This window comes from Megalopta genalis, chromosome 2, assembly GCF_051020955.1.
Source record: "Megalopta genalis isolate 19385.01 chromosome 2, iyMegGena1_principal, whole genome shotgun sequence".
Taxonomy (NCBI): Eukaryota; Metazoa; Arthropoda; class Insecta; order Hymenoptera; family Halictidae; genus Megalopta; species Megalopta genalis.
In genome coordinates, this window is record NC_135014.1 from 1571436 (window position 1) to 1598952 (window position 27517).

Genomic DNA, 27517 nt, shown 5'->3' on the forward strand with positions numbered 1-27517 from the left:
CTGCAGTCTTTTTTACTAAGTAAATTATCAATATAATTTTACTGGAGTCTTTTTCCAAGTAAATTATAAATGTAAGTTTACTGGAGTCTATTTCTAAACAAATTATAAACGTAAGTTCACTTGAGTCTTTTTCCAAATAAATTATAAGTATAAATATAATATTAATATATATAATATATATAATATTAAGTATAATAATAAGTAATAATAATATATATAATATTAAGTATATTATAATAATTTATAAGTATAAATATGTAAGTTCACTACAGTGTTTCTCCAAATAAGTTATAAATCACGTCCGACTAAATCAGAAATATCATTTAACCAGATTTTAACGAGCTCGTCCGTTCGATTCCTGGAATTCACTGTCACTAATTACGCTCGATTACATTGTTAGTAACTTCTTATTTAAAGTCACGATGACAACAAAAAAAAAGAATGGTCGTAAGACCTCGGAACAGGGAAAATCGTAAACGTGGAATTCCACGCCCCGGAATACGGAATATTCCAAAATATATTCCAGAATGTGGAATATGTACAGTCGCGTTCAAAAATTCGTAAAACTCGTGAACGAAATTCCCGAAGAAATCAGTGGAATTAAAAAAAAAGAAATTATTATCACATAAATTGAAGTTACTATCACTGTAAAGACCTGGATTGTTTGTCCGTGGTTTTAAGAAAATTATCAACTGTCAACGGGCGAAGTGTCGATATTATAGAAGTTATAAATAAATGAAGTAAAGAACTTCGGAAGACTTTCTACTGACTTCACGTCCGGGTGTAGCTTATGAACGTCTACATTAGGGAGAAATATTGCTGAATACATAATCTTGCCGATGGCTTCTTTCACGACACTCTGCAGAATGGTTTCGTCGAATGAAAAGTTAATCTTTTTCGAGCATCTGCGATATTATTGGTAAAATGTCCTCGACTCCTTTAGAATTCTGAAAATTAAAGTATACTTCAATTACATCTGGAGTTCATTCTTTTCGGTTCTATTTCATTTCTAAATTTTTCCATTCCAAAATTCCATAGACTTGCTTTATTAGAAACCGAAAATTGTTCGGTTCTCAGTTGAACTAAAAAAATATTCAGTTGCCCCTTCCCAATATATTTCTACTTATGTTAATAGTGAAGTAAATTCTCCCTAATTTTCCTAATACAGTAATATGTCTCTCTAATTGACGCTCAAATTGTCCACAAAAAATGGACAAAGCGGGAAAAGGAGATACGAATATTCGAGCTTTTCGGGTCGTTTTTATGGTCATTGATTCTCAACAATTATATAAAAAGGCTACAAGGCTCGAATAATCGTATCTCCTCTTCCCAAATTGTCCATTTTCGTGCACAATCTGAGCGTCTTTTAGAGAGACATCGCATTAGGAAAATTGGGGAGAATTTACCGAATATTAAAATAAGTAGAAATATATTGCTGAATATTTTTAAACGATAAGAACATTTTCGTGCACAATCTGAGCGTCAATTAGAGAGACATCGCATTAGGAAAATTGGGGAGAATTTACCGAATATTAAAATAAGTAGAAATATATTGCTGAATATTTTTCAACGATAAAAACCGAGAAAATCGCAGATATATCTACGAATAAGTGTGGCCAGGCAGCAATGCACGTATTAACGCGCTAAAGCCTGTATCGCAGAGACGAAAAAAAATCATTGATGCCATAAGTGGGGATGGAGACACGGCGGAGACAGTGGACAACGGTGTCGGCGCGGCACCGTATCGGCGATCGGATCGCGCAGTCTTTTCTTGATCGCGGGCAAACCAAGATTGCCCGCTCTGGATCGCCGGCCCGCGAGAACTTGGCCATCCTTGATCGCATCGTCTCGAAGAATCCGTGATTTTCTCAAGGTGTGCGAACGGTTCCGACAGCAATTTCGCCCGGGAAATGGAGAATGTGGAATGGGACCGGAAACCGTGGCGATTGTTGCTCCTAGGGACTCTCTCCCGCGCGCTCTCTCTCTCTCTCTCTTTTTATTGAGGGCTCGCTAAGGACCACGGAGGAGTCCTCACGGTCTCGGAATACCGGAAGAAGCGAAGAGAACCGTTTTCTCGCGGCAAAGAATGCGTGTCGCACGACTCGCGTACAATTTAGGCGGACGTCTTTTACGTCGGAGCATCAACTTTAGCCTGTACACGTCGCTTTTGGGCTTGCTCTCGTTCGTAACAACCGGCCGGAAGCTCCGGGATAAGCTACCGAACGTTTCCAAGGTCTCCGAGATTTCATAGAAACCGGATCTCGCGGTCCCGATCGGTTACGACCCATCATTTCGTCGGATGTCGAGCCGAATACGGTTTTCTATTGTTTTGTTGCATTATTTTTTAACTACTTTGTTGGATTATTTTTTTAGTGTTTTGTTGGATCATTTTTCTACCGTACTTTTGGATTATTTTGCCACTATTTTGTTGGACTATTTGTCTACTGTTTTGTTGGATTATTTTTCTACCATTTTGTTTCATTATTTTACTATTGTATTTTTGGATTACTTTCTTACTACTTTGTTGGATTACTTTCTTAGTGTTTTGTTGGATCATTTTTCTACCGTACTTTTGGATTATTTTGCCACTATTTTGTTGGACCATTTGTCTACTGTTTTGTTGAATTATTTTTCTATTTTATTACATTATTTTTCTACTATATTTTTGGATTACTTTCTTACTATTTTGTTGGATTATTTTTCTACTATACTTTTGGACTATTTGCCACTATTTTGTTGGACTATTTGTCTATTGTTTCGTTGGATTACGATATTTTCTACGATATTTTCGGATTATTTTTCTACCATTTTGTTGGGTTATTTTGCTGCTATATTTTTGGATTATTTTTCTACCGTTTTCTTGGATTATTTTCCTGCTATATTTTTGGATTATTTTTCTACCACTTTCTTGGATTATTTTTCTACCATTTTGTTGGATTATTTTCTTGCTACATTTTTTGATTATTCTTCACCCTTCTCGACGCGTATTTTTCTACCCTGTGTTGTGCTGCACGTTCTCAGATCATTGAGGATACAAAAGAGTGTTAACCCTTTCAGTGTTTAGTCCATACGCGAGGACACACGCGAGCCACACTGCTTAATCCACGGTATTTATGACAAATTCTTCTCTACTTTTTATGACTCGTAATACGAATAAAATACAAGCACGACTCATACAGAATAGCATTTATATAACACAAATATAATATAAAGTCATAAAAGTAACATCGAAGTAGATATATCTTCTATCGTACGTTTTAATTTTACTCGACACTGAAAGGGTTAATGTGCTAATGTGATAACTACTAAAATAGTTATGTCACTGACGATAATTATTTATATAATACCTATTCGCGTGAACGGAGCTATAGAATTTTTCTATTGTTTTGCCAGAAGTGATATCGTTCCAGTAATGCATTAAATCTATCTGCCTCTTATCCCGAGAAATAAAAATGATTTTAAATATACTCCTTTCTCTGTTTAGCTTTTCTAACTTATATTATAACGACATATTTTACAACGACGACCAATTTACAAACTCTTCCGAACAGTTCCAACGATTACGTTGACGAACTACGTTGAACAATTGAAAAATTAACATTTCTGATTCTGCCTAGTATATCTCCACCATGAAGCCGAAAAAAATGGGAATCATCGGCGGGAGCATGTTCAGTTTCGGACTGTTCTTCCTTACTTTCACCTTTCCGACCATCCTCAGATCGCAAGTCAAGAAAGTAAGTGCGGAATCTCTCTGTTGGTTTCGTGTCGTTTCTCTTGTGATCCGTAAACAAAGAACATTATTAAAACAGAGATTCTTCGTTGAAGATTTTCGTCCGTCCTCCTTGATTTCGTTTTCCAAAAATCGTCGACGTTTCTCCTGATTTGCACACAACTGGACCGCGGATCTTTGCGCGAGATAAACATTTTCCCAGACAATTCTGAAATTAAATAACTTATAAGAAATTAAATAAACTGGAATAAACTGGAAATAGTGTAATTATATTATTATATTATTATATTAGTGCAATTATATTATTTTTACGCCCTCACAATTTTATATTACAGCTAAGCATTTTTCTCATAAATGCATAATGATCCACTGACAATTAGACGGCGGATCATTGTGCAAAATGAATATTCTGTACATCAATTGTCACAAACAGGAGCAAGATCAACATATGTATCCGGTCTTGATTATTAAATTGCCAAATAATTTGAACAAATTGAAGGGAACCTAATCGAGTTCTTAAATTCTTCTAACGCCCCCGGCGTTTGGCACTTCATCCGTATAAATAAATAAATGCTTATTCGTATAAATAAATGCGCAAAATCCGCGGTCCGCTAACGCCATTACATTGTCCATTACATTGTGTAAATTAGAAAAATATAAATGTCACGTCCATGGCTGTCCACTTTGCTTTCAGCGGTTGTCCCTAACCCAATCATTACCGCCGCGGCACGGTTCTGTTCTTATTACTGTAATCGTCACGTGGCCTACCTCCTTTCATTATCCTTTGTTTCATTTCTACTTCATTACAATCGCGTTTCCATCGGCGCGTCTTCGACACGCATACCTTTGCTTCCCGTCTCTTCATGTTCCGTCGGTTGACGGTTCGCGAGCTTATACTCGTGCTTTTGTCGATCAGCAATTTTGTTTTCTCGCAAAATAGCATTGCAAACGCTTCGATAATGACTCGAAATCAATATTTGAATCGTCAGTTTAATTTCCGGAGTTTCAATTTTCTATTTGCAAAATGTTGTTGCTTCCTCGAACCTTTCTTTTATGTTGTGTGCTATTCCACGTAGTCGCCATCATATTATTAACCCCCGCAAGGCGGTGGCTAGGTCAATATTTTTGGCGATTAAATGAAATTAAATTGCTGTTGCATTAGGAACAACAGAAAAGGCCAATAAGTCTGTAAAAAATATCTTGAAAAATATGTCTTGAAAAATTGCTGAACGAAGCTCAGGATTTTCCGGTGAAATCGAGTACAACAGATTATCGAATTCGTCTTTCCAGCAAGTAGCACTTAAACCAGGTTCCGAGATGCGAGGGTTGTGGTCGAATCTTCCTTTTCCGTTGGACTTCAAGGTTTACCTGTTCAACGTGACGAATCCTGTGGAAATAACGGCGGGCCAGAAGCCGATTCTTCAGGAAGTGGGTCCATTTTTTTACGAGTGAGTGCCTCGAGGATTCTATTTAAAAGAGCAAATTCGAGCTATTCCGCCAATTTTTCTAAAAGTAGTTTGAGTTCCGAGAAGTAAAACCATCCGGAAAAAATATCATTGTCGTAAGACATATTAAATTTTTGTATTCTTTCGTTCGCTTTATTTCCGAATAAAAAGATCAGATTGAATAAAAAGATAAAATTGAATGAATAAATTTAAATAAATAATTAATTAGATAAATTTGAATAAAATTAAATAAAGAGATGAAATTGAATAAAAAGATAAAACTGGATAAAGAAATAACATTGAAGAAGAAGATAAAATTAAATAAAAAACAGCAAGCACTGCAATTGGCCACCCTACAATAACCGGCATCGCTACCCTGCAGGAAAATACAATAATTAAAATATATAAATAATAATAATTATAATAATTATTATTAATAATTATAATAATTATTATTAATAATAATTATAATTATATTAATTATATTAATTATAATAATAATAATTATATTATATAATTATATAATAGTAATTAAAATAATTAAAATATACAAAATTAAAATAATACTGCATATTAAACTATTAATCGAGGATACAATGATTTGTTCGCAGTCAGTACAAGGAGAAGGTGGATCAGGTGGACAACGACGAAGAGGACAGTATAGAGTATAACGTGAAAGTCACCTGGTACTTCAATCCTGCTCTCAGCAACGGTCTTACCGGCGACGAAGAACTCTATTTGCCTAATTTGCTGGCACTTCTGACGCTGAAGTTTGTTATGAAGGAGCAACCGGGTGCGGTAGGAGTCGTCAGTAAGTACACATTATCGGAATATAAGAACTGTGGACCTTTGTTGCGCGTTCTTCTTCGCCATCCCTCCGGTTCCTGCGAAGTTAAATATCGAATGAACGTGAATTTTCAATGTCGAGCATTTTAAAGCATGAGAATGATTAATTTTCTGAATTGCTAACCTTGAGAATCTTCGATCTTTGCTGTTGCCAACCTTGAGAATTTACAATCTTTAGTTACCAGTAAGAACAATAGCAATTAGATTATTAGAATAGTAATATAACCTTGACATAACCTTGACATAACTTCCACTTCACTCCACTTCCACTTCACAGAATCCGCCGATTTTCGAGAACGCAATCCTAAACGATTTCGTAGAAATATGTTTGTCAATTGACTGGATACATTTTAATTTCAACTTAATACGCAACGATCGCCGAATAAAAGTCTCCACAACTCTACTCAGGATGACGTTCGACGATACAGGGTGTCCCAAAAATGTCTCGCAATTCGAAAGTGGCGACATCCTCGGGTCATTCGAAGCAACTTTTTCCTTTATATATATGTATATTATATGTATATTATATATATGTATATTCCATTTTATATACATATGTATACAGGGTATCCCAAAAATATCTTGCAATCCGAAAGTGGCGGCATCCTCGGGTCATTCGAAGCAACTTCTTCCTTTACAAAAATTTTCTCCGGGGCACCGTTAACGAGTTATTAACGAAAAACAATGACCAATGAGAGGCGAACTCGGCTGGCGCGATGCGACCGAGCCAATGAGCGGAACCGGGCTTTGTGCGCTGGTTGGCTGGGCCGCCTCGCGTCAGCCGTACTCGATTCTTATTGGTCACTGTTTTTCGTTAATAACTCATTAACGGTGCCTCGGAGAACATTTTTGTAAAGGAAGAAGTTGCTTCAAATGATCCGTGGAACCCGCCATTTCCGGATTACGAGACATTTTTGGGACACCCTGTATATTGACAGAAGTGCGGCGGCGAATAAAAATTCACGGGCTCGTCCAAGATGTCGGGCGCCGAGGTTGACGGGACGTTCGTCTACGAGAGCACGCGAAAAGATATCGATCGTTGACGGAGTATAACCGTTTATTACCATTTACCATCTTCCTGACGTATTTTGTTACCCGGGAACCATAGATCGGATATTCTCACGTTTCGATCAGAAGCGAAGGTTGGCTCGGCCTTACCAAAGTGTTCTAGAGCCTGCTAAGCCGCGCCGTCCGCGTGATGTACTTATGACACGTGTAGGTAGGGCAAGCTAAGGCGACAAGCACTTACATCCTACCTTGACAATGAGAGTCCGATTGATTTCTCCGTAACCTTTCGCTTCCTCCATCCTGAAGGCTGTCTTCGCTTCGTGGCGATTTCTTTCGGAGGAATTGTGACACGCTGGAATTTTGAATCTCTTCGTCTGTTTCCTGTATTATTTCTCTTCTAAACTTCGATCTCGCCGCGTTGTTTATTTTTTTTTTTATTTTCTACATCTAACTCTGTCCACAGACAAAGCGGTAGACAGCATCTTCAAGAAACCGTCGACGATTTTTATGAAAGTGAAGGCCAAGGACATACTCTTCGACGGCGTGAAGATCGACTGCAACGTGAAGGATTTCGGCGGTACCACGGTTTGCAACGCCCTCAAGGAAAAGAAGGACAATCTAATCCCGAGTGGCGATAATATATACTTGCTGTCCCTGTTCGGACCGGTACGATGATACAGTAAATTCTACCTAATCGACGCTCAGCTTGCACGCGAAAGTGGACGAGCCTCGCGGCTCGTTTTTATAGTTACCGAGATTGTCAACGATTATAAAAACGAACTGCAAGGCTCGAACAATCGTATCTCTTCTCTTTATAAATTGGCAATTTTTGTGCGCAATCTGAGCGTCGATTGAGTTCTGATTAATTTCTTTCTAAAAGAAAATAGGTTATGTCAATCTTGACAGTAATCGGAACGTCCGCAGTAATCAGAACGTTCTCAGTTTCTTTACGTTACGCTTTTTAATGTAACTTGTTCTTTCATTGATCAAATATTTTGAGATATATATATAATAATATAATATAATATATATTCAGGTAATATATAAATATTTAGGTTAAAGAATAATAGCTGAATTTCTCAATTTATTGGCGTAATTGGTCTTATTTTCTTTATCAAAGTTCGTCTTCGTTGAGAAATTGCAGTATAATACCTACTGATACCTATTAATTCTGATTGGTGGTCGATGAATCTGCAGAAAAACGGGACCATCGACTCTTCGCGCATAAAGGTGCTGCGCGGAATGAAAAACCATAAGGACCTGGGCCGCGTGATCGCGTTCAAGGGGGAGCCAGCTTTGACGATTTACAGCGGCGAACGTTGCAACACGTTGAATGGGACCGATTCGACGATCTTTCCGCCGCTGATGACGAAACTAGACGACATCGTCTCGTTCTCGCCGGAGATTTGCAGGAGCATCTCCGCGCCTTATCGTCACGACAGCAAAATCAAAGGTGCGATCGTCGCGACGCGAACTAGAAACGTGAGAAAGTGTATCTGCGATCGATTCTTTTCAGATTTCGGTTAATTATTACGGTGAATCGACCCAACCTTTTGCACTCGACCGACATTATCAAATTTCTTTATATTTTAATGACTGTTAATAGTGCAATTGTCCGAAAAATGTCTCGCAATCCGGAAATGACCCGAGGAACCCGCCACTTTCGGATTGCGAGATACTTTTGGGACATATTGCAAGGCAGAAAAACTATTTTGAATTCAGAGTTAAACTGGCTTCGAGTGCAAAGGGTTGAACGTTCGAAATATCGCGAGTGAAAATACATCACAGAGTAATCTCTTCTTTTATGTTGCTGATGTTATTATTTTTCCGTCGCAGGCGTGAATACTTATCATTATTCGGCCGATTTCGGGGACATGAAAGGAAATCCGGAGGACAGCTGTTATTGCCCTACTCCGGAGACGTGCTTGGACAAGGATTTGATGGATTTGGAGAAATGCATGGGTATACCTCTCATCGGGTCTCAGCCGCATTTTCTTGGAACCGATGAGAAGTACTTGGAAATGGTCGACGGACTCCATCCGAATCCGGCAAGTTCTGCTATACAGGGAGGCCCATAATTATGTGAACACCCTGTATTTTACAACGTAGTAACTTTCGACAACTTCGACTTGTGTCTCAAAATGTAATCCATGCATGCCCAGAATGTTGAAAGAAGGAACAGCGAAACGAACGACAAAGTTACTACAAATTAACTTAATCCTAAATTATAATAAATAATAAATAAATTTGGTCGTTCCTCTTTTATAGGAAGAACACGATCTCTCCATGGACTTCGAACCGTTGACAGCCTCCCCTTTGAGCGCTCACAAGAGACTGCAGTTCAGCATGTTCGTTGGCCCGGTGGAGAAGTTCAAGCTGATGAAAACTTTCCCCGAATGTCTGTTCCCGATATTCTGGGTGGACGAAGGCGTGCTGCTCGACGACTCGCTCGTCAGCCAAGTGAAGCAAGTGTACTTGCTGATAGGAATCGTCGGGTACAGTGCTTCCTTTGAAATTTTCATCTAACATCAATAACATCTAGTTAATCGTTTTCGTAACAAACATTTCCGACCAGAAACATCATTAATTATTACTATTATAAATTAATACAATTTTTGGGTCGACCATTAACAGACATCTTGACCGTTTGTTGCTCAGATTCATGAAGTATCTGATGATGGTGGGTGGCGCCGGCCTCGGTGCCGCAGCGGGCGCATTGCATTACAAAAACAGGAACAAGAACTCGCTGGATGTGACCAAAGTGACGCCGGAATCGCGAAATGGGAAGGACGGGGAGAAAAAATGGCCGCCGCAGCAGCAGATGAACATCAGCACGATACAGACGCAGAGCGCCGCGGTGCCCCCTAATTTGGACGCCAATTAAACGGAGTCTATTTCGAAGTTAAAAAAAGATTTAACGATCATCGAGATCGAATGACGTTTTACTGTTATCGGCAACCTATTTATTTTGTAAATATTGTTCAATTCATATACGCCACAATCGGTGCGGTCAAGAAAATGAACTACGGAAAGCGAGGCATGCGCGGAGAGTCCCGCACAGCGATGTTTCCCGATCGGACGCGGGTTCTGCGTCGCGACGCCATCTTGGTTCAGAATCGCGATTTTCACCCGGTGGACGTCCCGCGCCGCCGCGCGGGACTCTCTGCGCATGCGACGCGTTGCGTAGTTCGCTTCCTCAACCGCACTGGTCACAATTCGTTCTCGATTTGATTTCAGTTTTCGTTCTCGTTTGCATACTCGATAAGCTAATGATACCGCGAAGAAGTTCGTCGACGAACGTCGACGATTTTACATTAGATATATTTAAATTGATGCATTAGCGAATAGTTCCTATCTATCGATTGCTCATACATTCTATTTAATCCTCGTGCAATTTGCGAACGATAATTTACCCCTTTCTCCGTTTCAAACACCGTCGAGTTTTCGTCGTTCTTTCAAAACTGTGCCGCAATTTGATTCGGGACACTTGGATCGATCGGATGAAAGGGTGAAACGAAAATGGAAGAACATCAACGTAGAATCCGTTTTCGTGAAACAATTATTATCTATGTAAGAGCGTACGAGGGTTAATCGTCACGTTCAAGTGCTTACAATTAGCGACGGTCTTCGTTAATATTTTCAGTACAATTATTAGACCCATTTTATTCAATTTTAAGCGTCGTTATATCGTACATTGTAATAAGGTCTATTAATCGAACAATAAATAAATGACATTTTTTAAAACTTCCATGTTTCATACTCGAATACCAGCGAACAAACGAAACCATTTACACTCTTCGAAATTTACGCACGTATACGCAAATTTCTCCAGTTTCTCGCATTGTCCCCGTTACCCGAAAACGCATCGGAATTAAAGTACGTTCGTTTCAAGTACAAAATTCGAACACTTTCGTTCGACACTTTTCCGGAACGTTAGCTCGCGTCATAAATAATTTCCGACGCAACTAAGTGGAATATATTGTTCATATCTGTTCGATACGAGTCACCGGGGACAAACGAGTTTTTTTTCTTTCACTAAACAGACAAGGGTTCGAAATAAATAAAACAGGAGAGCAAAACAAAAGTAAATAAAAAGAAGATAAAACAAATATCCGACGAAGAAACGGAAGTTATTTACAACTCGAGCTAGTAGAAATACATAGGGTAAGCGTGGGTATTACCGCAGACGCCCCAAATGCTGCGGTATTTTATAAAAGCAATAAAATCTGACCTTTTTACAGGTATGAACTAAAAATTATACAAATCCTTCTTCTAAAAACGAATCTCGTAATATTTTACATGTTTAATATTGACAATTTATGACATACAAGTAACAGCGATCGCACTTTTAACTCATTTATTGACTTTTGAGAAAACGTCAAGCCTAATTAATAATAAACGTTATTAATTGATAAAAAAAAAATCGACGTACACAGTCACTGTCACCTATCCTCAGATATTATTTCACTAGCACAGTATTTGGCGTATAGTTTTTTGAGAAGCCGCAGATAATACCTACGCTTACCCTATCGAAATAAATAGCGTGTCACGGTTTCCTAGCCCCGTTTCTGGTGGCGGCATCGTTTCTACAGAGCAACACGTTCTTGTAGGCGCTTCTGTACTCGGAGCTCATCACCACGTACACCACGGGATTAATGCAGGTGGTCAGATAAATCAGTATGTAACCAGCGATATTGAGCCCCCGCCAGTCGATGGCGTTCTTGAACGTCTTCGTGATGGTGATCGGCAAATAGCAGACGAGGAACGACGAGAATATCACCAGAATCATCTTCAGCAGCTTCTTGTCCTTGTTGCACATCCTCGGCGGGCTCTCGACGATCCTCGATTTCCCGTCGCCGCGCAGCCTCAATTCGCTCCCGGCGATCGTCGATCTCCTCGCTGGCTGCTCCGGCGTGCTCGATCGCAATCGATCGTTCTCCGTCGCGACTTTCGAGTTCAACCGTTGCACCCACAACGCCGACTCGATGATGAACGAAGCCCTGCTCGCCATTCTCTCCAATTTATTTCGAGCGTTCGCGGAACCTTTCGCCGGCGACTCGTTGATCGCCGGACAATCGTCGCGCGAGAAAACGTGCCCGGTTTCGTCCAGATCGTCCCGCTCGTCGACGTACGGTATGTCGTCCATTCTCGTTCCGAAGCCGGGGTTCGTTCTGTCGCAGACCCCGAGGATCCCAACGGATTTCATCCGCGGCTCCTTCGTCCCCGCGCTGGCCGTTTTACTGATAAAGCTGTCCGCGTCTTCTTCCTCGTCTCCCTCCTCCTCCTCGTCGTCCTCCTCGTCTTCCTCCTTGGTCGGGTCCTGGTCCGAAGAGGTTCGCAGCTCCGACAGAGACTCACCGATCGCCGATCTCGAAGGTGTTCGCGAGCAATTCAGTCGACTCGGCGACACGATCGTCCGTTTCGAGGAGAAGTTCGAGCAGATCACGCTCGCAGTGCAACTTGAGCCCATCACAGACAACTCCTCTTGTTGGATCCTCGGGGACAACGAGCGACGCTGGAAAAATGCCAAAAAATGGCATGATCGTTGATAATTAATATATATATATATATAATATAATAATAATATATTATAATAATTATAATATTATAATTATATAATATTGTTCATATTATATATAATATATTATAATATATTATATTATATTATATTATATATAATATAATATATTATAATATATTAATTATATTATATTAATATTATAATAATTACAATAATATATATATAAGATATAATAATATCTTGCATAAATGTGCACAAAATCGGCAGTCTAGTAATTACTAGAAAATACAAATTTTCTGCTACTGTTGCGAGAAATTGGAGGAACTTGAAAGTTACATTGTTTCCTTAATAATTTTAGTATTAATTAATAATGTTAAATCGATAAGCGAAACATAAAATATTGAGAAGCTCGAAAGAGAAAAGGAGAAACATGACAAAGAAATAGAAGACTCGCAGGTTCAAAACCAAACCAAAGAGACATATAGCATAGACATGCAAAAAAAGGAGAAGAATTAAATAGATTTGTAGTTTTATAGAAAAATACTATTTTTATATAATATTTAATATAATATTTAATATAATATTTTTAAAATATATTATAAATAATAATATTATATAATATATTATAAAATACTATAGCTTAGTTTAAGTCAATTTAACATCAAGTATCAATTATCAAGTAGTATGCAACGAAAAGAAAGTTGTGAGCCGGAGGCCAAGCCAAAAGATGAGGATCATATTAAATAAATAAATGAAGAAGAATGAAGAATATGGAAGAGAACGTCGATTTCAACTTATTAACAAGTAAAACCACCGCACCAGCCAAGAATTCACCGATACTACAATTTCGTTTGAAAATACTTCCCTCGTGTTACATTTTTTTTCTGTGTCCCGATGCGACGACTTTGTCAGCGGCGACTAAAGGTGTAACAATAAAAATTTGATTTTTGCTTCGTTTATTCGGAATCGAAATAACGTCGTAACGTGGACTGCTTGCGCCGATACCGATCATCTCCTCGACCGGTAATTCGCGAAACGGTAAAACCATCCCTGTGATCTGTTCACCGAACGCCGAAATCGTTTATTAGATAGTTTCGATAGATTCGGCGAATAGTTATTCCGTTATTATGAAATTTGATCACGCGCAACTGTATTATCTGGCGCCGCAACGTAAACATAAACATAGCCGCGACGTAACGTAATACGTCTGTATAACGTATATACATGTATGTACAGTCGGCGGTGTTGTTTTAGACGCGGGTCATTTTGTACACCGTGCTCGTTGGAACAGGACCTGTTCATTCTGTACGCGAAACGTTCGTTTACACGCAGGAAACGTTATTTCACGAATCCGGAAAATGGAAGCGTTACAGAAAACGTCCTCCGAGGATACGGAGGAAATGAACGACGCATCAATAGAGACCTCTGATTCAGACGCCGGCGAAAGGGCGGACAATGAATTAGAATATACAACCAGCAGCGACGACGATTCGGACAGTGAAGAGGGCTCCTACGAAAGTGGAATAGAGTGCGATGCTAGCAGTCGGAAGGACGGAAAATGCAAATGTCACCAATGTCTCATCGATGCCATCGACAACGACGAGGAAACCGACGAAGAATCAGAATCCATAGACATGCGCACTTTGAAACAAATAAATACATGGTCCACTCTCGCAGGATTACCGCTGCACAATATTTTCAGGGTCATTTACGGCGGCAAAGACGAAGACGTACCAATGCATTACTACGAATGGTGAGGTAAGTAGCACATATTTTCATCGAAGGTCAGGAGCTTTCCGAATTATTATAATTACCATCATCATCATCATCATCATTATTATTATTATATAGCTATTATACTTATCATTAATAGCAGTTATAATTCCATATTTTTCTAATTAAAAAAAAAAGCATTATAGTTATGCATTATGTAATTACCATTATTATTATTATTATTATATAGCTATTATACTTGTCATTAATAGCAGTTATAATTCCATATTTTTCTAATTTAAAGAAAAGTATTATAGTTATGCATTATGTAATTACCATTATTATTATTATTATTATTATTATTATTATTATTATTATTATTATTATTATTATTATCATTATCATTACCATTGTCATTGTCATTGTCATTGTCATTGTCATTGTCATTATCATTATCATTATCATTATCATTATCATTATCATTATCATTATCATTATCATTATCATTATCATTATCATTATCATTATCATTATCATTATCATTATCATTATCATTATCATTATCATTATCATTATCATCATCATCATCATCATCATCATCATTATTATTATATAGCTATTATAGTTGTCATTATATAGCAGTTATAATTCCATATTTTTCTAATTTAAAAGAAAAGCATTATAGTTATGCATTATGTAATTACTATTATTATTATTATAATTGTTATTATTATTATATAGCTATTATACTTGTCATTAATAGCAGTTATAATTCCATATTTTTCTAATTAAAAAAAAAGCATTATATTGTTATGCGTTATGTAATTACCATTATTATTATTATTATTATTATTATTATTATTATTATTATTATTATTATTATTATTATTATTATTATTATATAGCTATTATAGTTGTCATTATATAGCAGTTATAATTCCATATTTTTCTAATTGAAAAAAAAGGATTACAGTTATGGTCTAGTAGACTGGTCGCTCTATCACCTAAAAAAAAATCAAATCGTTTAGTCCAGTTCTAAGAATGTTATTGCGTTTTGAAAAGTGTTCAAACATTCGCGGGAGTCGCCGAAGCTTCGTTTTTTAACTGCCGGTAGTTCAGGCGTTAACGTAATTTGAAAACAGAACAAAATGGCCGCGACAGAGATAATACAATCGATGTCATTCGTCCAGCGTAAATTTCAATACTCACCTCGCGCTTTGAATAATCGTTGGCCTCGGTTCGCGCGATTATATTTCGTCTCTTGCTTTTCCAGGCTGTTCTTCGAACTATGTAGAAAATCCTAGCATAGCAGACAACGATAGCAACGCATGGAATTAAGAAAGCAACGACGAACAGAAACTCCTTGGGACTTCTACCATGGACGTCCGGAAGTATCGAGCAGGATCCAATGGCGGTGTCCAAGCCGAAACGGCCCCAGCTTTCGAACCAAGTAACAACGAGGACACCGAACGCTACCAACCAGATACCAACCACCATCGGCGCTATATATTTTTGTTTGTACAATCTGAAAGCAGAAGAGAACGTCGCAGTGTCGTTTTTCAATCAATTGCGCGATCGTCTAATTTTTTTTCAAACGAAATTTTTGACGTTTCAATAAAATAAATTTAATTTATTAGACCTCTTGCCGATATGGTAAAAATCGATCGTTCAAGTACTCATGCGTGTACGAAAATTCTGCTCTATCTATTCAACGATTTTATCTAGAACGTAAATAATACGATATTTGACTTTAAATACGAACAATAATTTTCCTTTCTGTTTGAACAATTGGACGATTTACGCGACACGAAGGTTTGGTCAACGTTTTATACAGATGTGCAATTAATGTTAAAAATAAATGACCTATGCACTATCGTTACATACAGGGTGTCCCAAAAATGTCTCGCAATCCGAAAGTGGCGGGTTCCTCGGGTCATTCGAAGCAACTTTTTCTTTTACAAAAATGTTCTCCGAGGCACCGTTAACGAGTTATCAACGAAAAACAGTGACCAATGAGAGGCGAGCTCGGTTGGCGCGAGGCGACCGAGCCAATGAGCGGAACCGGGCTTCGTGCGCTGGTTAGCTGGGCCGCCTCGCGTCGGCCGTACTCGATTCTTATTGGTTGCTGTTTTTCGTTAATAACTCGTTAACGGCGCCTCGGAGAACATTTTTGTAAAGGAAGAAGTTGCTTCAAATGATCCGAGGAACCCATCATTTCCGGATTACGAGACATTTTTGGGACACCCTGTATAACAGTAATGTCTCCCTTACTGACGCTCAGATTGTCCACTAAATTGGATAATTTGGCAAGAGGAGATACGATTGTTCGAGCCTTGCGGCTCGTTTTTATAATTGTGTAATATAATTTATAACTATAATATACTATATAATTAATAATATTATAACTATAAATAATATTTACAACTATAATAGCTATATAATTTATAACTATATAATAATATAATTTATAACTATAAAAATAAGCCGCAAGGCTCGGATAATCGTATCTCCTCTTCCCAAATCGTCCATTTTTGTGCGCAATCTGAGAGAGACAATTAGAGAGACAGATCACTGTACATCCAAAGAATATAAATAGAATTGTTTGTAAACTCGAGTACGTTATTATCGCGACCGGGTTTGATCGATGTTTGCGGAGCGTCCGCGACGATTGGCTACTTACGTGGGATACCATCTAGGATGGCCGATCATGATGTAACGATTGATCGTGATCGCGAGAATCGTGAACAGGCTGACCGCGACCAGGCCGTATCTCAGCAGAGGGAACAGGCGACACAACAATGCCCCGTGCGACCAAGAGCTGTGCCAAAATGTCGACGTGGCGAGGGGTAGATTGAAGCAGCAGAACATCAGATCCGAGACCGATAGATTCATTATGAAGATTGCTGTAGCGTTTCTCAGCTGTAAAACGATAAATATGTAGGGTCAATGTTGGGTATTATTATTCATTATTATTATTATTAGGGTATTATTATTATTCATTATGAAGATCGCTGTAACGTTTCTCAGCTGTAAAACGATAAATATGTAGGGTCAATGTTGGGTATTAATTACTGCGGAGCGCCCCGAATACAACTGCGGTATTTTTTATAAAAGCAATGGAAATCGAACGTTTTATTATTCGAACGTGTGTATCGAAATTTCAGTTCGAAAGCCCGCGTGCAAATTAATAAATTCACCATTCCATGTCGCCGTTTACTCGTTTTCATACGATTTCATTTACAGCCAACCCCCCCGATTAACCGTCGTCGGACTTCGGTCTATTTTTGACGACGGTTGCAAACTGTTCCCCACCTAAATCGTAATTTTCTAGCAGCCAGCTCGAATTATCGGCTATGTCGCTAACTATGTTCAATGAAACACGATTAATAGATGGCGGATTTTTATGCGAAATGAAAGTTGTCTGCGTCGATTGCAAGGTACAAATGTTAAATAATTTAAATAAAATAAATAGATTAAAATTAATATATGGATATTTTCAATATTCGTTCGATTCGACCGCTATTTGAACTTTCAGCTGTTAAATAACTTAAATAAAATAAATAGATTAAAATTAATACATCGATATTTTTTCAATATTCGTTCGATTCGACTGCTATTTGAATTTCTAGCTGCTAAATAACTTAAATAAAATAAATAGATTGGAATTAATACATCGATATTTTCAATATTCGTTCGATTCGATCGCTATTTGAATTTTCAGCTGTCCGACCGTGTCTAAAATGCATCAAATCCGCGGTCCGACGATTAATCTTGATTTCCAAACACATGCGCGTACGTTGAAACATTGGAAGCTCGACGAGTTAATAGTGGATTGCGTAAATTGTTTAAAGCAGCGTGAGATTGGCCACCGTGATCCGATAAAGGGTTCCTTTCATTTCAAAATTCTCTGTAAAATAGCCATTTGTCTATTCTCAAAGACCTCTTCGAGGTAACAGCGTCAGGGATCGTTGAACTCGTTTCGAAGTCAGTTAAAACGATCGCATTAAAAAGCGATCCGGCGGCTCCGCGAGAGTTCGTCAACTCGGCACAATCTACAAATTAATGGAACCGTCGTTCATCGTCGTCTCTACGTTTGTTATCGTCTCGTACGTCTGGGAATCGCATAAACACCATCCCCACCGTTTTCTTTACTTTTTTACTTTCGATAGCACACGCACCGATTCGAATGCTCGCACTAACCGAAACGTTCGATATACACGGTCGTAAATAAATATTCCGCCGCGTTCCATGCGCGCAAAAAGGTCTCGTAAATTCATCGTGTTGCGCTATGGCGAGAGGGGCGAAGCGACGGTAGCAGAAAATAACCGATTCGAAGAGGAATTTCGCATTGGTAAGCAAACCTCGGCAATGCGCGAGAAAACATCGAGCAACGCACCGCGTTGTCTCGCCGCGGTTTCATTTCAATTCGTCTTAACCAATTAGCTTGACGTGTATACTCAGTATACAGAGAAGTGACAGTACATATTTTGTATATACAGAGTGTCCCAAAAATGTCTCGCAATTCGAAAGTGGCGGGTTCCTTGGGTCATTCGAAGCAACTTTTTCCTTTACAAAAATTTTCTTCGAGGCACCGTTAACGGGTTATCAACGAAAAACAGTGACCAATGAGAGGCGAGCTCGGCTGGCGCGAGGCGACCGAGCCAATGAGCGGAACCGGGCTTCGTGCGCTGGTTGGCTGGGCCGCCTCGCGTCGGCCGTACTCGATTCTTATTGGTCACTGTTTTTCGTTAATAACTCGTTAACGGTGCCTCGGAGAATATTTTTGTAAAGGAAGAAGCTGCTTCAAATGATCCGAGGAACCCGCCATTCCCGGACTGCGAGACATTTTTGGGACACCCTGTATGTACTCGTCGTGCGTAAAAAGTAGCGACCATTGTCTTAAATTGTGGCTTAAATTGTAATTTTAGTGAGAACAAAAACACTCTCGAATTTCACCATGTTCAGTCATACAACTGCTTCCGTTAAAAATTGTCGAATACAATTTCTTTATTCGGGTACATTCTGCCATAAAAATTGCGCAAACTCGAAGAAATTCTATCTCGTTATCATTTTAGTGAGAACAAAAACATACTCCCGAATTTCACGATGTTCAGTCATACAACTGCTTCCGTTAAAAATTGTCGAATACAATTTCTTTATTCGGGGTACACTCTGTCATAAAAATTGCGCAAACTCGAAGAAATTCCATCTCGTTATCATTTTGGTGAGAACAAAAACATACTCCCGAATTTCACGATGTTCAGTCATACAACTGCTTCCGTTAAAAATTGTCGAATACAATTTCTTTATTCGGGTACACTCTGCCATAAAAATTGCGCAAACTCGAAGAAATTCCATCTCGTTATTCTTGCCAGGCAATTCTTGTTAGTCGCTGTTGGACCTGTCTCGAAGAAGCACCCCTCGATATCATATTTATTATGCCTGACATAACCTCGATATCTGTTTATTATTTACGATATCGCGGCGTTCATCTTTCATCGTGCGAAAATCTCACGACGAATCACGGTGGAGCACGCGACTATAGCAAAATTGTTAACTATGTATGTATAGCGAACAGTTTTTGGTGGTTCTCGAGATTTCGGCGGAACGAAAAAATTTCCGAACGATCGACGTCCTGCGAACGCATCCCGGCGTGCAGCGCTAACTACGCATTTCGGTACGAAGCAACGCCGCTCCTCGTCTTGGAACTGGAAGAAATTTTCGTTTTTCCGGCACAATGGGACCGGTAGAAGAATTTTACGGCGAACTCAAGGCTCGCCGGGAACTGAAAATAAATCGTGTGTGCATGCACGCCGCGTTGTAAAATCGTTCCTCTCCTACACACGAATCCGGGGAACTCGAAGAAAGGAAAATGTTTGTATTCATGGCGGGAAGTTATCGTTGCGTCGACGTAGGGTCTTATCCGGCGAGATCGTAGATCGTAGCTCGGTAAATATCACCGTTTCGAGCCGATAAATGTCAACGTTGCGGAACAATTTCGTCTTTCCGATCGCCGTTCGCGCGGCGAACGTTTTATCGCGCGAGCGAAATTAAAAGAATAAAGGAGGTAGAAATAATGTAGGGTTTGTATGGAATCATAATTTGAGAATTTCTGAATAAATCACGAGCTATGGGAGCTGCATGGACATTGATACTTCAATCATTTCAATGAGCTGAAAATAATGAGACAGTATTTTTTAATTCTTTAAATGATATTATCGTTCTGTAGATGAAATACCCATTTTTGTCATAAATGCGTCAAATCCGCAGTTTGATTATAGTATGCCATGAGAATATTATAAATATTCGAAATATTATATAATGAGAATATTGTAAATATTCGAAATATTATATAATGAGAATATTGTAAATATTCGAAATATTATATAATGAGAATATTGTAAATATTCGAAATATTATATAATGAGAATATTGTAAATATTCGAAATATTATATAATTAAAATATTGTAAATATTTGAAATATTATATAATGAGAATATTGTAAATATTCGAGATATTATATAATGAGAATATTGTAAATATTCGAAATATTATACAATGAGAATATTGTAAATATTAGAAATTATTTATATAATGAGAATATTGTAAATATTAGAAATATTATATAATGAGAATATTGTAAATGTTTGAAATATTATATAACGAGAATATTGTAAATATTCGAAATATTATATAATGAGAATAATGTAAATATTCGAAATATTAGTATAATGAGAATATTGTAAATATTCGAAATAAAAATATTGTAAATACATATAAATATATTTGTAATATAATATATGTAAATAAATTTATAATAGCAAAGAAACCGAATGTGTAGTAGATCAACTAATAGCGCAAAAACTAAATTGTTAGAAAAATATAAGTGCATGAATTATTAAATTATTCTAGAGGCCAATGAAACGAGTGCTAATTTCCATTAAACAAATTCTTTCGCATTTTCATTTCATTGTCCTAGAATTATCGGAATACAATCCAAATTAAATAGCAATGAAAACGTCATTGTTACAGCCCAATTATCGTGCAAGTGCATTATTGTCGCGTGCAAGTGCACCGCCCGACAACAACAATTTTCCATCGTGGAAAAACGGTGTCGGCGCGGGCTTTCATTAAAAAAAATTTCGCCGGGCGCCTCGGCATTGTGTTCTAAAACAAGAACCGAGGTGAACCACTTCACAAAGAGCGGCCCGTCTAGGATTTAATAGCGGCGGGTAAGGCGCACCTGGAAACCCGAGAGCAACTGCGACGCCGTAATCTAGATCGTTCCGTGTAAAGAAATTCGTCACTCGGAAATCCAGATATTATCGCCGTCGCTCACTTGTCTATCACCGTGGCTTATCGTTGCGCAATTTTCAGACCACCACCCACAGAGTCTCGAAGAGCATTATCGAACCTCCTTCCGATAATCATCGCACCGTCGTCCTACACGAAAACGACGATGCTTGAAGCTTCGTTACGGTCGCGTCGGACGCTCACGTGGACGCTACGCGGTCTACAGATTTAAATAACAAAAAGATGAAGCGTCGGTATAGGACGATTTTTTATAAAAAAAAATATTCAGGAATAACGCTAAATATTGACTGAACACAATAAAGTCTACAGATTTAAATAATAAAAAAATGAAGCGTCGGTATACGACGATTTTTTATAAAAAAAAATATTCAAGAATAACGCTAAATATTGACTGAACACAATAAAGTCTACAGATTTAAATAATAAAAAAATGAAGCGTCTGTTTACGACGATTTTTTATAAAACAAAATATTCAGGAATAACGCTAAATATTGACTGAACACAATAAAGTCTATAGATTTAAATAATGAAAAAATGAAGCGTCGGTTTACAGTTTTGTGACCAAAAAAATATTCAGGAATAACGCTAAATATTATTGAACACAATAAAGTCTGCAGATTTAAATAATAAATAAATGAAGCGACGGTTTACGGTTTTGTGACCAAAAAAAATATTCAGGAATAACGCTAAATATTGACTGAACACAATAAAGTCTGCAGATTTAAATAATGAAAAAATGAAGCGTCGATTTACGGTTTTGTGACCAAAAAAAATATTCCGGAATAACGCTAAATATTACTGAACACAATAATAATAAAAATCGAAAAATTTATGAAATAAATAATAATAATAAATCTATGAAATTTGTATTATTTATGAAATATTGATCAAGTAGAACAGATCAATGCAATTTCCTCCGACCTATAGTAACAATTGTATCGTCTTTCTTTTATCTATGCAAATTAATTGCAAGCTGAACGAAGGTGACCGCTGTTTATCAAACGATTTCAAACAGTAATGAACATATAATTATCATATAATACAATTAAATTGATTATACAATAATAGATATATGTATACACGAAAATTTAATAATATAACTTTCACGTATATATTATTAAATATTTATATCCGGGAGATAGAATAGGTAGTATAATACAATTAAATTTATTATATAATAATAGATATATGCATACACGAAAATTTAATAATATAACTTTCACGTATACATATATTATTAAATATTTATATCCGAGAGGTAGAATACGTTAATATAATACAATTAAATTTATTATATAATAATAGAATATGCATACACGAAAATTTAATAATATAACTTTCACGTATACATATATTATTAAATATTTATATCCGAGAGGTAGAATACGTTAATATAATGCAATTAAATTTATTATATAATAATAGAATATGCATACACGAAAATTCAATAATATAACTTTTCTATATTATGAAATATTTATATCAGCGAGGTAGAAAATGCGCGCGCGTTCGAAAGATTAAGTATAGGTTAAGTAAACCTGTGAGAACGTAAGATTCAGAAATCGATATCCTCCGTGTTTTTTTACTCGCGTTTCAACGAGCTTAGAATCGATTTCCGGTTTTCCGGCAATGTTTTTATAGGTGCTTTGTGCGATCTAGAAAACGCGTTTCGAAGAATCGTGGAAATTGCGTGTGTATGTAACGGAGAAACAAAAGAGACTGACCTTTCTGGTTCGAAGAAGGGCGACGATGGTGAAAAGGTTGCCGGGGATCCCGACGAGCATGAAAAGCACGCAGCACCCGGCGGCGAAGTGTAACAACCACCGCGGATACCCGACGAAGAGGACCACCGATCCTGGATCCTGTAGGACCTCCTCGAGGGCCTCTGCTCTGCCATTGCGACCGGTATCGTTGCCCGCCATCCAGTACTCCATCTGCAGACAGCATGCTAGACAGTTATCGCCTCGCGCAGGGCCGTAAAACTCGGCGGCTCGTTTTCCGATAAATCCCGGCGAATTTATTTTTCTCCCATTTCCGTCCACAAACTCGCGCGCGCTCGACGATCAACGGACTCCGGATTTTATGCGTTTAGAAGATAATTTGAGCAGGTGTAATTTCAAACGATCGAACTGTTCGAAGAGTTCGAGTACATTCGTGTGCGTGTGTGCTATTACCAATTGGATGCAAAATGATAATTTATAATATAGATTATTATGATATGATAATGGTATAATGTAATGTAAGTATAATATTATATTATAAATTTATAATATAATGTAATATAAGTGTAATGTTATAAATTTATAATATAATACAGTATAAGTATTATATTATAATTATATTATATCATAAATTTAAAATATAACATAAATATAGTATAATATTATACTTTATATTATATTATATTATAAATTTATAATATAATGTAATATAAGTGTAATATTATAAATTTATAATATAATACAATATAAATGTAACATTATATTATAATTATATTGTATTATAAATTTATAATGTAATGTAATATAATTATAATATAATACTTATATTATATTACATTATAAATGTATAATGAAAATGATAATTTATAATATAAATTATTATGATATATTAATAATATAATATAATATAATATAATATAATATAATATAAATATAAAATTATATTATGAATTTATAATAAGTATATATAAATATACTTATATTATATTATATTATAAATTTGTAATATTAATAACTATTAGTTATACATCGTTCACGGGGCGAATAAAAATGTTTCAATTCCAACTGAAATGTGTACGTTGCGCGCGCGACCTTATCGATGAAAGTTCGGGACGCCGGATCTCGCGAACGACCGACTTCCGGTCGGAACAACTCGGTCCCAGTGGGGTTCGCACCTGGACGACAACCGGCAACGGTTTACGTAGTTTCGCATAAACGCGTTCTTTGAGCAGCATCGTCCGTGAGACCTAAAAATCTTGGTGTTCGCGGTCGCCGTGGAACGCGACCGCCCAAAACACAAGATAGAATCGTCCGGTAAACTTTACTCCCGGTCGAAAGAGTTTATCGTCTCGAGCGGCGAAAATAGATCTCTCTCTTCCCTTTCAACGTCCCGCGCGCGGGAAAAAGAAAAGAAGTTCCGCCCGTGCATTTTCTCGGCGCGCGAGAAACAAGAGAGCTCTTAGGTCGAGCATTATGGCGAAGAGAAAAGAAAAACGGACGAACGGAAACGGGCCGTCTGAAATCGAAAGCGCGCCATTTCTCGCGCGACGATGCAGCCGTTTCTTTCTCAGCTGCGTTCGACGAGTATATTCGTCGCGGAGAAACGGCGGTATTTTGTGTCGCGACGAGTATACTCGTCACGGAGCAGTTGGCAGTATTTTGTGTCGCGACGAGTATACTCGTCACGAAGAAATTGCAGTATTTTGTGTCGCGACGAGTATACTCGTCACGAAGAAATTGCAGTATTTTGTGTCGCGACGAGTATACTCGTCCCGGAGAAATTTCAGTATTTTGTGACGCGACGAGTATACTCGTCGCGAAAATATTGTATCAAAAAGAAACATCTGAATTTATTAGCATCAAAATTAAACATGCAGAACGTCTTGAAATTGTTTTCGCTAAAATTGCAATTTGAATAGCCAGCCAACTTCTTCGCGACGAGTATACTCGTCGTGCACAGCGAGCCGGTTAAAATAATGCGCGAGAATAAAAATAACGTAAATGGAAAACAACGTCGCGTTGTTCCACGGTAAAAGGGGACCACGAGCGTCGTCGAACTATTTGTTGCGATAATGTCTCGGTGTTCGAGGTGAAAAGCCTCGGCCAATGTAAACGCGCGAAAAGCACGTTTTATCGGCGATGTCACTCGTTGGCCCGGTGCTCTGTCGTCAGCACAATCCAGCCATTCACACGGATCCTTACCTAGAATAGAATAGAAGGGCACTTACCTTCGTGACAAGCAAAGGCTGTCGTCGGTCCTGGTCTCATTGATGCGAATCATTTATGGCACGTCATCGCACGAGCACTCGCAATCTCTGTTTGATACATTTAGATCGCTCCTCGCGAGCATTTACAACGCATCAACGCACCATTTCAGCCACGGAGTCGTCTCTTCTTCATACCGGTTCGCGAAACCAAATCGGCGTTGGCGAGTTATTTCGACGATCCTCTTTTAATTGCAAGCGCCTCCGTTATGCGAGCATCGTGTCGTCCCTGCGATGCATTTCAATTTTTTGGAAAATGATCCGGGCGATCGGCCGCTGGACCATTCGAATTTGTAGAAATTGCGAAGTCTTTCATCAAGCGTTACGTTACTTCTTTTATTTTTATTTTATTTTGTTCTTCGATCTTATTTCGTTGTTCGATTCTATTTTATTCTTCTACTTTATTTTATTCTTCTATTTTATTTTATTCTTCGATTCTATTTTGTCTTTCTATTTTATTTTACTCTTCGATTCTATTTTATTCTTCTATTTTATTTTATTCTTCGATTCTATTTTATTCTTCTATTTTATTTTATTCTTCGATTCTATTTTATTCTTCTATTTTATTTTGTTCTTCGATTCTATTTTATTCTTCTATTTTATTTTGTTCTTCGATTCTATTTTATTCTTCTATTTTATTTTATTCTTCGATTCTATTTTATTCTTCTATTTTATTTTATTCTTCTATTTTATTTTATTCTTCGATTCTATTTTATTCTTCTATTTTATTTTATTCTTCTATTTTATTTTATTCTTCTATTTTATTTTATTCTTCGATTCTATTTTATTCTTCTATTTTATTTTGTTCTTCGATTCTATTTTATTCTTCGATTCTATTTTATTCTTCTATTTTATTTTATTCTTCTATTTTATTTTATTCTTCTACTTTATTTTATTCTTCTATTTTATTTTATTCTTCTATTTTATTTTATTCTTCTACTTTATTTTATTCTTCTATTTTATTTTATTTTTTACTTTATTTTATTCTTCTATTTTATTAGACGTTCGCGATTCATTGTATACAAAGTAAACAAAAATGTTTGCACTATGTTTACACTATTAAAAAATACTTTACGGTTAAAAGACTATGGTTTTCTATGGTAATTACACTGTTGAACGCTAACTTTGACTTTTGTTACACCATTACAGACGGTAATTGCCGAGTTCGTTCGACGTAACATCTTCATGAACGTACCTTGTACTTGCACTTTCAAGTTACCAAGTTACTATTGCAGTTGCTATGATTTAATATTGTAGTTACTATGACTTTATTCGGATTAATTTTATTACAATTTTATTTGAATTAAGAGTTTCGCATAACTACTGCATAACACTGGAGAATCCAATGGTTTCGTTAACACTGGATTTCACTATTTATTTATATATTTATTTACTTAGTCATTTATTTATTTATTCATTCATTCATTTATACATTTATTTATTTATTCAATCATCAAGTCTCCCATCGGTTATAAAAATCCAAGAAAAGCAAAAAAGTATAAAAAGAAAGTATAAAAAATCAAAGTTTGGATATAACAAGATAACCGTAATTAAATTAAATTAGTATGATAAATCTCTCTATGGACTATAACAACGTAGCGAAATTATATTAAACAACGCGCCTTAAATTTCCTCGATCAAGCGGAATCGTCGCGAGGGACCGGCGCGAAACGTTACTCGCGTAATCCGCGAAACAAACTAAACCGATCCGGTAACTGGTCCGCCGAATTCGTTCGGACGGATCCGTTCTTTCGATCCTAATAGAGCGCAGGCGTGGGGTTAGCGTCCTTCACGGGCGAGGGGGAAGTCGCTGGTGAAATCTATTTTACCATTTTCAAGAAAACTTCGCTACTCCGCCCGCGACGGCCGAACACGCGCTGAACACGTTCGTTTCCGTTTGTTTGGCGATATATTTCACGCGCGGTAAATCGCGAGCGCGATACGTGCCTCGAAA

At 37.3% G+C, this 27517-nt stretch overlaps 3 protein-coding genes and 1 long non-coding RNA gene across 8 annotated transcripts; 2 read left to right on the forward strand and 2 right to left on the reverse strand.

Moving 5' to 3' along the window:
- Positions 1–211: 211 nt before the first annotated feature.
- On the reverse strand, positions 212–7496 carry LOC117223537 (uncharacterized). Of its 2 annotated transcripts, XR_013037207.1 has the most exons (3): positions 6259–7496; positions 6146–6177; positions 212–6059 (listed from the first exon to the last, which is right to left on the reverse strand). It is a non-coding gene; the product is annotated as an uncharacterized LOC117223537 (long non-coding RNA). The 2 variants fall into 2 exon arrangements; XR_013037206.1 differs by having other exon boundaries at positions 212–6177.
- On the forward strand, positions 1855–10773 carry LOC117223535 (sensory neuron membrane protein 1). Of its 2 annotated transcripts, none has more exons than XM_076528667.1 (9): positions 1855–1873; positions 3618–3734; positions 5021–5178; positions 5787–5986; positions 7493–7695; positions 8227–8482; positions 8866–9081; positions 9302–9524; positions 9688–10773. In XM_076528667.1, exons 2-9 carry the CDS (start codon positions 3630–3632, stop codon positions 9911–9913), a joined length of 1587 nt encoding a protein of 528 aa, XP_076384782.1. In that variant the 5' UTR covers positions 1855–1873; positions 3618–3629; the 3' UTR covers positions 9914–10773. The 2 variants fall into 2 exon arrangements, with proteins under 2 accessions (XP_076384782.1, XP_076384781.1); XM_076528666.1 differs by lacking the exon at positions 1855–1873 and adding an exon at positions 2072–2233.
- Positions 10666–27399, reverse strand: LOC117223529 (G-protein coupled receptor moody). 3 transcript variants are annotated; one of them, XM_033475854.2, is made up of 5 exons: positions 25528–27399; positions 23303–23512; positions 16944–17182; positions 15473–15788; positions 10666–12544 (listed from the first exon to the last, which is right to left on the reverse strand). In XM_033475854.2, exons 2-5 carry the CDS (start codon positions 23510–23512, stop codon positions 11576–11578), a joined length of 1734 nt encoding a protein of 577 aa, XP_033331745.2. In that variant the 5' UTR covers positions 25528–27399; the 3' UTR covers positions 10666–11575. The 3 variants fall into 3 exon arrangements, with proteins under 3 accessions (XP_033331745.2, XP_033331746.2, XP_076384783.1); XM_033475855.2 differs by lacking the exons at positions 23303–23512; positions 25528–27399 and adding an exon at positions 19356–19907; XM_076528668.1 differs by lacking the exons at positions 23303–23512; positions 25528–27399 and adding an exon at positions 19207–19332.
- Positions 13785–17746, forward strand: LOC117223536 (uncharacterized). The gene is made up of 2 exons (XM_076528669.1): positions 13785–14308; positions 15537–17746. Exon 1 carries the CDS (start codon positions 13909–13911, stop codon positions 14305–14307), a length of 399 nt encoding a protein of 132 aa, XP_076384784.1. The 5' UTR covers positions 13785–13908; the 3' UTR covers position 14308; positions 15537–17746.
- Positions 27400–27517: the final 118 nt, after the last annotated feature.